Genomic DNA, 13,117 nt, shown 5'->3' with positions numbered 1-13,117 from the left:
CATGATATTGTATTTTATATTTATTGTACTTTATTTATACATGAGTTCTTTTTATACGCTACATTCCCTTAGATAGGTACCACAGACCCATGAATACGTACAGACAATAACCATGTGTTTTAACAAAAATTTTACTTTACAGTCTATTCATCAGTTGCTTACGTTATTGTGATAGATAAACAAAGGGGGCCATCCATAAATTACGTCACACGTTAAGAAGGGGGTAGGGGCTCGACGAAGTGTGACATTGTGTGACAAGAGGTTGGGGGAGGGTCCAAAATTTTGTGACATCACATTTCAAAAATATACTAATATCAAAACGTAAGTACAAAAACATGATATTTTAACTACCTATTAATAACTAACTTAAGAAATTAAAATTTTATTTGTTTTGTTGGCGAATTGACTTTTGTTGAAATGAAAATAATGTACAAACTGTCATCAGTTTGCTTATGTAAAATATGCGACGTCACACTAGGCCGTGGGAGTCTCATAAATGTGACCATTTGCGACAAGGATGGGTGAGGGGTCGAAAAATCGAGAAATTCGTGTGACGTAATTTATGGGTGGCCCCAAATTTATTTTACTAGAAAAACGTATATAGATCAAGCATTATCAACTATTTGTTATACCGAATGACAATAAAGATTAAACGCGCTCTCCTCCTTAATCTATTCATATATATTTTTTTTAATTTTTTAAGTGTCTATCTGTGATTTCAAAATACCTTTGTTTTTAAATAATAATAATATCTACACAATACACACGGTCGTCTGTTCCTAAAGTAAGAAACTTAATGCTTGTGTTATATATAGGTAACAGCCGACTGGTATAGCTACATTTTTTTTCGACAAAAATACTTGTAAATAATACATATATAAATATATGAATAAATAGTTATATTACACCCAGACTCGAGATGGGAATCGAACCCCCAACCCTCGGAGCAGAAAGCAGGGTCACTACAAACTGCGCCAACGGACTAGTATGATTTTAATTAAGTAAATTAGACTAATATTATACATTAATAATGAAAATTATTAACTTTCAAGAGATAATAATCGCACGTTATAAAAAACGCGAACGTTTTGAAAAAAAAATAGCACTTACTTTAGCAAACAGGTAAATATCATAAAAAATATAATTATAAACTTAATTAATGACATACTCGAGCTGATTACAGTCTAATTAAAACATGTGCATTAATTACTCATTGATTTAGTCTAATTAAACTTTCGTTTCGGATCGATTTCATTGCGAAATGGCCCTAGAGAACTGGTAAATAGTTCCATACCTACTCATTTCCCATTTCGCTGTATTTCCATGTCGTAAAATCTCGATTCGAGAGTAACCTGTTTACTTACACCTCACTTAGACTTGTATTATTATTCACGTCACTTTATATCTGGTAAAAATCCCTATAGAATAGCAACGGAAACGAAAATGAGGGTAATAGTGAGACCACTACCGGGGCGGGTTTCGCACAAATTGGCAATTATAATAGCCTTTCAACACTATTTCCTGTTAACAGAATACCGACAGGTGGGCTGGTTAATAGTACGATTAATATTAAAAACATTCTTACCTAGTTGACGACATACATCTGCTTTCAAAGTGGACGATAGTTGTGGTTCTTTGAGTAGTCTCTCGTAAGCGTCCCGGGCTGCCTTCCTCAGCCCCCGTGCTTCAAGGAGGTGGGCGGCGTGAAAGCTGAGTTCGAGGCGTGTGAACGTGGCATCCTGGTGCGGCGCCAGCTTCGCACGCCTAAAGTGCACCGCTGCAGCACCCCAGTGCCGCCTGGCTTTGAACATGAGAGCGAGGCGAAGGTGCGCGTCCGCCGCCCGAGTAAACCCCGGGGACACGTACAGAGCCATTTGCAGCGCCTTCGTCGCCCTATTGTGGAAAATCATCACCGACCGAAGTCAACATCTGATACGGTCACTCGTATCTTCTCTAAACATCGTCAATATAGAGTTCAAAAATATTACATTTACAATCTAGTTGAAGGTAATGTAAACTAAAATGTATCTATAAAAATACCCAAGTACGAAAACATATCCAGAAAAAACTTCACTAGAGCAACCCTAATGATCCTAAATATATATACCTACTTGAAAAAAAAAAAATGTAGTTAAAAATTTCAAAAGAATGCACGAAAATAAATATTTGGAAGCGAAAGCCAATTGTTAACAATGTGAACATTCTTTAAGATTTATTCTTTTCAGATATTGTGACGAGGGCAATGTCATTTTAGCTAAATCTGGCCGTCCCCGAAGGTCGGTAGACGCATTATGAGTAAAACACAAAGCGTTGATCGTAAAAACTACTAAAAGTGCAAAGACCATCGTAAATACGACGCATTGTATAAGTAAAGCAGACACAAGAGATCAATTCGATTATTTTTTATATGTTCTTTGTATAAAATGTTTTCAAAGCACACATTGAAAGGTTTTTGTGTTTATACCTAGCCGTACCAAATTCTAAACCGGTCTGATTTGTAAAGCTTCAAGACGGATTACATTACATTTTTCAATTCAATAAATAATATGGCGAATTCAAGCATTAAGCTGTTTGTAATTTTGTACATAGATCAGAACATACAGAACTCTTAAATCAAAAAAATCATTATTAAAGTTTAATTATGTATTTGTCGTTCTACAGTCGTGGCAACGCAAGAGATTTATGGAATGCGTGAAATAGTTCGTGAGACGTAACGCAAGTGGCACAAGTAGGAATTGACGCGGCCATAACATCCGTAAGGTTATTGAAGAGCGCATCACCAGAGCGTAACGTCACCGATGCGCCCGCGGGGTCGATGACCGTCTGAGGTTCGTTCGTGCAATCGATCGGACGATGCAACGCAACGTCTAGACAGTGATCGCAACCCGAATCGGACGCATATAACGCCTTTATTTAGATGACCTCCGCTGACATTTGTGAGCCGAAACAAAGGAGCGAGACAGGTGGCGTCCGGTGTTCGCCCCGATGCCGAACATTAAAATTAAATGTCGATTACGCACACACGTAAAGTTGCAACAAACTGAAGAAAGCTTTCACCCACTACGTTGCGTCGCCTGCAGGCCCGCAGCTATTGTCGACATACGTTATACCTTATGCGTAGCATCGAATTCATTGTTCTACTGACTGAATCAGTATGATTGTCTGCTGTCACGCAACATTCAAAAGTAACCTGCCTATGTATACCTGCCTATTCCTTACAGCTTTCCGTTCGAGTTGAAAAGAATACGCATTGTTTGAACGAACTTTTTATTTATAAAAGGGTTACGTGAGTTTAAGCAATTTACGTAATTTAACAAACCTCTAATGAATTCTTCTTCTTAAAAACAAAAACTTAAAATAACTCAATTATCGAGAAGTTTCTTCTGTTAATATTGGAAATCTTATAACAAACACCGCGTGAAAACCTTACAAATATGAAATACTGTAAAATAAATTTTTGTTTCCGTGAGTGATGTAATATTAAATTATCTTAAGAATATTTGTAAAAACATCGTCATGCAAAAAAATAATAATTAGATTCTTCAAATTATTATGGATCGGAAAACAGTAAAGATTGACGCAGCTTCAGATATCACGTGCGTACCTCATACCCAGTTTTAATACTATTTTTTATCTGTAATGTCATTTACGTACAAAGTAAATCGTACAATTACCCCTCATAGTTCGTTTAACAATATTTCAATCTCTTAATTAAATATATCTAGCCTATTGAACAAAATATTAGTTACTAAATCTATGTAACTTCTTTTTATAGTTATAAAATGTCCCTATTTCTTTCAATATACAATGAACCGCTATTCTCATTTTAACTGATATCATGTACTTTGTTCGCACCCCACCCACGGTTATATGATAACAAAACGCGTCTGTTATCCATATGAAAAACTTTACAATCAATATCAAAAATATTGAAATAATATAATACTTGAATAAGTTCTAACGGTCTGAACACACTGACGTGAACATGCGAACTCTTAGCGAAGACTCTATACTTACTAAAGTTGTAACAACACATTTGCAACCAAGCAAGACAACTGCAACATAAATAGTTTACATTGCTATTGTATTGCTATCGTTCAAAATGGTTATAAATCGATTATTACTGAGATCATGTTCGCTAACTCATTCATGTTCGTTTTAAAGTTTTCAACGCTGTAATAATTAATAAATAATTGTGTTTGCTCGCAAACGAAAAAAAAAAACCGACTTCAATTACATCGACAAGTAATACAACGTAGATCGACGAAAAAATAGTCAAGCAACTACGCGTTATCAAAGATTACTCAAAAAGTAGTTATCAAATCTCGATAAAATTTATATGTGACCACATGATAAACATCAGCTTTCGATTAAATTAAAAATTATTAAAATCGGTACAACCAGTAAAAAGTTATTGCGGATTTTCGAGAGTTTCCCTCGATTTCTCTGGGATTCCATCATCAGATCCTGGTTTCCTTATCATGGTACCAAAGTAGCGATATCCCCTTTCCAACAAAAAAAGAATTATCAAAATCGGTACATTCAGTAGAAAGTTATGCGGTATAATACAACGTAGGTCGACGAAAAAAGCGTCAAGTAAAAACGCATTATTAGATATAACTCGAAAAGTAGTTGTTAGATCTCAAATAAATTTAAATGGGACCAATTGGCACACACCACCTTTCGATTAAAACAAAATTTGTCGAAATCGGTCTACCCGGTCAAAAGTTCTGATGTAACATACATTAAAAAAAAAAAAATACAGTCGAATTGAGAACCTCCTCCTTTTTTGGAAGTCGGTTAAAAATTATGTGGTGTCATGGAACACCAGGTAGGAACGAAGTTCCTTCGGATAGTATAGAAGCAACATAATTTGAAAAAAAAAAGATGTTGAATTTTATATATATTTTCTAGTTCTTGATTTTTTTTTTATTTTGTTGATTGGTTTTTAATTAAGTACATAAAAGTATTTAGGAAATTTAGTATTTTAGAAAATAACAAATACCGTAAAATAAAATAAATCAAACAAAATAATAATAATAATAATAATTCAAACTATTAAGTTAAATAAAAAAAAAACGTCTTTATTTATTTCTGTCGACAGTATAAAATTACATAAATAATTTAAAAAAAAGTTTACTAGTAATATTTTAGTTTTACAAACGTCATATTATACAGTCGTGTGACTGATATTACGTCACTTCCGTTATATATTTTTCTTACGGTTTTAATATCACATTTTTTTCAGTTCAGTCGCCCAGCCAAATGTCAAGCCTGCCCTAAGGAACTTCGTTTCAATAATTTTTCATAATAATTTCGTAATTTACATGAAAAATACTTCTATGTCGTTAAATTAATGTTCTAAATTCATGTTCAATATTTACGTTAAGCAATGTTATGGTTCGAAATGTAACAACTAATAAGACGCAATTCTCAATAGCTCAATGTAACGCTAACGTATCGATTGCTCGGCCTTATTCCATAGTTATATTTGAATTGTATAATTGAATTTATTATAAATTAATATTATTTAAATATTTTATGATTGATTGTGGGACAAACGAAACGGATATACCTTGACGATAGCAACAGATGCACAAGTTTAAAAGCAGTTTTGTATATAAATACTTACATAAAGTAAATTCGCAATCCGTGAGCAAAAAATAATGAAATGCGAAACTGCGGATAAAATACAACATCACAGACGAGGGACGATTATACTCCAGTTCGCTACCTGCTCGTCTGCTCGATAACACCGACGCCCGAATCACCAATACGAGCAGGTAACAAAATTACGTATACAGAGCCTATTCATACACATAAAATTATTTTTAGTTGTTGCTATCCAAACCGTCTATGAAATAAACGATACCCCACGACGCGAATGAATGAACACCTGGCCGGTAATAGGTGAAACTACACATAAGATGAGTCGAAAAAACTATCGATGTCGACTTCTAATAGACGAAACTAGAAAGGCGGAAAATAAATAATGAAGTGTGGAATGCGACAATTCAATTTCTATTGTGGGTAATCGGTGCGGAGACGAGAGTGCGGGGCGGCGCGGGTCGAGAGGAAGGGCAACGCCATGAGGCAGTTCAGCCTGACCTAGTTCTGAGCACTCACGCCGGCTCAAGGACGGATCGACCGATATTTATAGTTCAATCGCCGTTCGTCATAGTATCGCATAATGCACACACTACATAAATGAAATAAGTCTGCGCTAGGTGCGCCCTGTATTCCGCGGCACGTGATCCTAACCGGCGGCAGCTACTATGGGCGCTCGAGACTTTCCCACGACGACGCAGACTTCGCTTAACTTGACGAAGGGGAATGAGCGTTAGTTAAGCGTTATAATAACCTACTTCCCTATTAACACGAGGGACCAACGTACAGGATTGGCCAGTTCACGAAGTAATGAAAAGTCAATGTTTATAGAATAGTTTTACTGTTTTCTTCTTGCAATCGCTCCCAGAATATTTCTCATGTTCCAAGTTCAATCACAAATTATAATATAAATAATTTGTTTACCTAGCGTTCGTGACGGTGTAAAAACGTGATGCAATCGTACGATGCATATATCAACCTACAATTCACCTGGCTACATTGCATCACGGCCTTGGTAGCACGGCAACTGAATGCAACTGTATTTACACAAATATATGTAGGTATAAAGCAACCATTCCTACAATACTCGACGCAACGACCAATGGAATAAATTAGAATAATGAATTGTTCAAAAAGAATACATAATCCAATTACTATAAACAACATTACCTGCATTTAACAGTATGAATTGTTTTTTTTTTTATATTTAATATAAGAAATATCTACCAGTAATCGCATTAAATATTACTAACGTATTAATACATGGTAATCTACGTGATCTACACAAGAACATACATACAGGCAGCACGATAACATTTGTCGTTGAGTCGGCTAGGCATATTGCACATATTGATAAATAAATGAACGAGCTCGTTTATCGCCGCCGTCATAGCAGTTGACCCACTTCTATTCGATTCGATAACTACCACTAATACATCTACTTGCTACAGTCGTATGCAATGTCTATTTTAGATTATAAAACCGGCTATTCCTAACGCCAGAGTTACAGTTATATCACGCGGTACGAAGATTTTCCCATGACCTGTATACGGTGTTTAGAATAGTGTCCATTACACACAAATGTTTGTTTAAAATAAACTATAAAGGTTTTCTATTAAACGCATTTGTATTGAAGAATAATCGAAATATGTTATTATAAATATTTCAAATAAAAATATTAAAAACAGCAGTTTAAATTTAATCGAATTCTATAATAATAACCGTAAATGCGATAGATTGAGTCTTTCGACTGTTGAATTCAATAACGTAGGATTACAAAGTAAGGAAATATTAGAAGTAAGCCGTTTATCCGATTTGAAATCACCGAGAACTGCAGCCGCGCACGTAAAGGCCATACTTACGGTACTTAGAAACTGTAAGTAAGCTAGCGACTGTAGGTCCGATGAGATTATAGGTGTGTGTACTGTCGTACCCTTGCAGTTAAAACAGAACTGAAACCTAGCATTGCCTTTCTGCGAATTCATTAAAATTAATGATTTATGATACTGGTACGAACAAATACATAAGGCAACGCAAAATCGATGCTGCAATAAAGGTAATGTGGGCCCGTAAATTGTCATATAATGAATTCATAAACAAAATTTCTTATACGAGTATTTAGTAGTAGTTTTTTTATCGTAACAATCAATTCTTTAATATGACCGTATTAAGAATAGTTTTATCGGATACCACAAGATGACTCGTTATGCAATAGTTACATTATTAATAGTGTTACTATAGGAGCAATGCAAGTACTAGAGACATGGCCACGTACAATGCGTAGGCACTTACGCCGGACCCAGTAATGAGGAAGTGATCCGCGCACTCATCGCAGCTGCATTATGCGCTTCTAGAAATGAATACAAAACGCATCTATATAATACCGTTCCATTTGTAGATTGGACGCACACAAACCGACAGTGAACAGGTTTCCGAGCTCTCGCGAAGGTCTGCTTACAAGCATTGTTTCACAGTAGCCAGATAATAACAAACGACCAGCTGTTTATCACATTCATAAAAAAAGAATTATTACTTGATCTTGCACTTCATTACGTGGTAATGAAAGAAGAAACATCATAAATATATAAAGAAATGAAATGTATACACCAACACGCATCGGATTATGCAATAATGAAGTTTCCCCAACGAAAAAAACAGAACATTTGCGCTATTATTACATTACAAACGACACAGAGTGCCCTTGAGAAGTACCCTAACAATTCACGGCACACAAGTGTCGTAACAAGTCCAATACTTATTTACATTCAGTAAAATTAAAAACTCTGCCCCATCCCTAACATTGCGATTTAGAAGGGTTGAACCCTTTTGTGAGAAAAATTTAAAGCCATCAACGTCATAGATTTTTTGTCAAACAATAGCGAGGGCACTAGCACATACGCGAACCAAAGCCGCGCATACAAGCATCGCGGGCATATGTAATAGTTGGGCATTCGATAGGGCCGTGGGACTCGGGAGGGAGGGTTATCATTGAGCGATGACGTAACACTGTGTCGTAAGCACGGTGTACGGAGTCGAGCCATTTCCACTGCTCCTTTTTTGCGGTCACCGGTCGCTTTCTAATGCCTATTGTAGATGACGACAGCGACATTAGTACGGATCGACATCCGTGAGAACACCTTCCTTGAGTTTTAAATATGGATAAAATGTCGATAACGCGAAACCCGTTACGTTTCATGAGAACTCAGTGACTCATAGTAAAATTGTATCTTAATAAGTAACGTTACGCATGCAGGAAAAACGAGAAACGAGAACACCTACGATGACACATTAATTCCATATAACATGGGTTAAGAGCACGAAGCTGTTTTGAAACAAACGGTCCAATAGTACTAGTACAATATACGATGATGTCAAACGATAACCTTGTCACCGTAATAAAACAAACCTTTACGTTACCTGATATTTTAAACGAATTTGAATTAGCAATAAGCAAACAAATGAGAACACTAGACTAAGGTATATAATCCCGGATCTACGGGATTAACAATAAGACATCAATTAAAAATACAACATGAAATCGCATCACTTTATTTTAGGTTTGTTGTGATTAAATTTCATCTTAATGTTAACATGTTAGACATATCGTGCTATTTGGTACTTAGAGGCAACATGGTTGCGCCTGTTCACTCACGAAAATCCATTTTTCCATCCATTTTTGATTTCGGGTTCATATTCTTTAAAACCGAGCGAAATCTTTTATTTGAATAATATATTTTAATAATTCTAAACAACAACAAAAAAACCTATACGCCATTATAATGGACATTTTCCATTAAATTGGTTATCTTATTATTAACACCTAAAATTGAGCAAACATTTCGTTAGCATCTCTTGTCATGACTATACGTTATTTCAATTTTTTAAGGAAAGATTAATATTTAAAAGCTGGCTCGGCAAACTTCGTATCGCGATATTTTTTTCGTGACTAGGTCACCTATATCGTTTTATTTTTATTAATTTAAACAAACCTTGTCCTAATAATAATGAACACTAAAAAACGTTGTCTAATTCGGTGCAGTCGTTCGGTTGATACATTTCGGCGATTCTATTTATTCATATAGATAGACTGTGATGACATATTAAGGATAAACAAACAGAAACGTCTCGGGAGCTCCGCGTAGGCTAGGCGGCCCGCGGCGCGGACGCGGCCTTGTAGCGTGACGTTGCGCCGGTTGGTGACGCGCCGTGACGTACGTTTTTTTTCGCGGAAATTCCACCGCGGCCATCGCTCGCGGATAGCTGGCTTCGCAATCTGTGCCGGCAATACCCTACATTAAATGTCAACGGTGACGTAACAATCCTCGCTCACTCGTAATATTTCGAATGCTGCCTTCATAATTACTTGTTACATTATTAAGGGCTCTGAAGAAAAATAGATCAGATAGACAGTAAAAAATAAAAACAAAATCTTTATATTTCAAAATCAAAAATAAAAATAAAATATTAGACGCGAATACTCTCGCAGCGTTGTAAGAAATATTAGAGAAAATCTTTTATAAATAACTATGATCACTTTTGATATAACCGCGCGACTCTGGAGAGCGAGCTGCTCATTATTATCAATAGACAGCGCGCTCGTGTTTCAGCACGTGTAAACAAGAGGCGTGGTGAAAAAACTAGGGCAAACTGCTTGACACACTTCATGTTGTTCGTAGGAGACTGGCCCTACACACGTAGGCGGTTGACGCAATCTAAAAAACGACGAAGGGTACTACTAGATTGCTACACACAACTTTCATAACCCACGACCTAACATTCATTCATAAGTACTTATTGCATACTTTAAAATGTAAATAGCTATAAGTATATTTGTCTCTATATACATACTAAAAAGAGAAAGCTTTAAGAAGAGTTTTCTTTGAATTACGTATTTAAGTTACAGTCGCCGCATTTGTTCAATATTTGATGCAGGAAGCGAGTGTTCAAATGCTGAGGAGGTCATTGACAGAGAGAAGACGCTTGCAACGACTGCAGCGAGCGAGTTCCGGTGCACTACGCAGGTATAAATAGTGATCCGTTAGTGTCGACGACCGGAGGCTGAGCGACTAGTGTACCTAACCTAACCTCTTCTGAATTTTTTATTAATCTGACCTATTTTAAATTTCGAACATTATAATTTTAACGAGACTAAGCCATTGCAAAATCGAAAAGCCACCCCCACGTCGGGGTATGGGGGTCATGGCGTCGAGACGCATAGCCCTAAAACGCGGGATAAAGGGCGAAGAAGGTTTGGGTAGGGAGGACGCACGGCTAATAACGCGCACTCCCTTAGTCGACAATTCGATTGAGGTTATAACGTTGCGCGCGCTGCCCTTTGCTGACACGGTCCTGTATGTAGAAGGGCCAACGCGTACGTGACGCGGCGCATGTCGAGGGGGGAGGGAACACTGCTGCGCCCCACCCGGCCGTCTTGCTTTACTTAGATGCACTCTATGGCAAAGGTCGAGGACCGCGGTTATTAAGCACTCAGAATCCGTCCAAACGACTAAATACTTATTTACATAGACTCCACTTCGAAACCGAAGTTAAAGCGATAAAAAAACGTCTAAATCGCTAACGAATTCCGGTTAGACCCGCTATTCTGTTACCATGCGTAAGCCGGCGAACCGCTCCCACAGTCTCACATAATACATAGGTAACGTTGCTATTGTGACGTAACGTTTTATTATTAGAATAGTAAAGCAAACGTAAAATAAATTTGTCATCTTTAATATTACAAATGACATGCACGATACACTGTAAAAATGTGATTGATTTATCAAAAGATAAGTAATCGTTTCATTTAGAAACAAATAAAAACATTATAAATAATACTGTGGAACTATCCCTACACAGTATAAAAGGGTCGCTTACCGCTATCTGTATGCTAAGATTTTTAAAACTACGCAACGGATTTTGATGCGGTTTTCTTTAGTAAATAGAGTGATTTTAGAGAGACGTTTATATGTATTATACATGCATAATATAGTAGAACACTGATAGTTTTTGCAACCGTGCGAAGCCGCGGCGGGTCGGTAGTTTATTAATGAAGTTAATATTTAAAAAAGTTTATAAACAACAACATTCTGTCAATGGGTCGCTTTAAAAAATTCTAGAAAGGTAAATGGCACAAGGTCAGTGCCATTGCATCTGCAAGTTAATTGCACGCCCACATAAAACGAACACGGCACGCGTCGAGGGCGGCTCAAATAACCGGTCGTCATAAAACAGGCCATTTGCGAAAACACAGGAACATCTTTTCAGAACTTTGACACGAGCGTATTTCTTTCTACTCGATCTTAATGGTAATAAATTCATTTGAAACGCTTTTAGAAACGGAGATAAGACAATTCGTTGTTTTCATAAAAACGTATCCAGAAACAAACAGATCAAATACATAACATTAATTTTTAGTGTTTCGTTTAAATGAGTTCTAGAAAGATTTTGTTAACCGATAAAATGATATTTGTTACACTTAATAACTTTACCATGAAATATCTTGGAACCAAAAAAAAAAACTAAGTAGTGTCAATGACTCACAAGCTGTCACTCTACCGAATTTGTTAAATTCTATTCGGAAGCTCCTGTTGCACATTATTTTCGTTTTTATCCTCAAAAAATTGTAATATTAAAAAAATATATATGAACGTCTGAATAAATAAAATGATAAATATTTGAAAACAATTCTATAAACGTTTTCTGATAATCATGTTGCTCCAAGCACCTCAATATTTTATCCAAACATACGAATATAATAACATAATCAAGCATGTACCTTAAAGTTTACGAAACAATAACTTTTGTGACTTAGGTACATATTATCTTGTTAAATCTCCTATAAAAAAAGTAACCGTAAATAATTATACTTACTTTTACCCGGATATATAAACTGTATAGCTTATATATCCGGTCATAATTAAGGATATAATTAATCGCACTTTGACTCATATTACGAGCGAAGAACCGTTAGTTACCATCCATCGGCACAGGCAAAACCACGCGTTGAATAATTTTCAATAGAATTGATCGAAATAAAAGTATACTCTTTTTGGGGCGTCATATAACATTAAATATTATCGTTTCCTGCCACTATATTTTTACTATGTAACAAGTGATAAATTTGATGATTGTCTTTTTTTCAAAGGTCGTGTGTTAATTAAGGCCGGGTACTGTACATAGTATTATGTCGTCACGAGGACGTAATCTAAGTAGTAACGTTGCTATAAGTGTTGATCCAGTCGATTATAATTGTGTGAAAGACTTACGACCCTGTTTTGATAGTTATATTTTCACTATACTATAAATACATTATATATAAATATACATATAAGTCTGATATTTCACTATTCATTTCAAGATACATATTCTGCCATTATTTAACTTAGAAATCTGTAATTTGCAACCTGTACTGGTAGATATGGTTATTCGATTTCCTTCTAGTACGTTGCATTATAGTTTTCGCTTACTTATATAATGATATAACTAAGACATAAAAGAGCCTAGCAAGACG

General features: G+C 36.0%; 1 protein-coding gene across 1 annotated transcript in view; it reads right to left on the bottom strand.

The window, feature by feature from the left end:
* LOC123658037 (lysine-specific demethylase 6A) overlaps positions 1–13,117 on the bottom strand; it is a 43,235-nt gene that overhangs the window by 14,688 nt on the left and 15,430 nt on the right. The window contains exon 5 of the mRNA XM_045593546.1: positions 1,586–1,893. Within this exon, the coding sequence (XP_045449502.1) occupies positions 1,586–1,893 (308 nt within the window). The remainder of the gene's footprint in view (positions 1–1,585; positions 1,894–13,117) is intronic.

The sequence above is a fragment of the Melitaea cinxia genome, chromosome 1 (genome assembly GCF_905220565.1).
Source record: "Melitaea cinxia chromosome 1, ilMelCinx1.1, whole genome shotgun sequence".
Lineage (NCBI taxonomy): Eukaryota > Metazoa > Arthropoda > Insecta > Lepidoptera > Nymphalidae > Melitaea > Melitaea cinxia.
The sequence above is the reverse complement of the archived record's forward strand: the minus strand, read 5'-3'. Positions and strand labels throughout refer to the sequence as shown.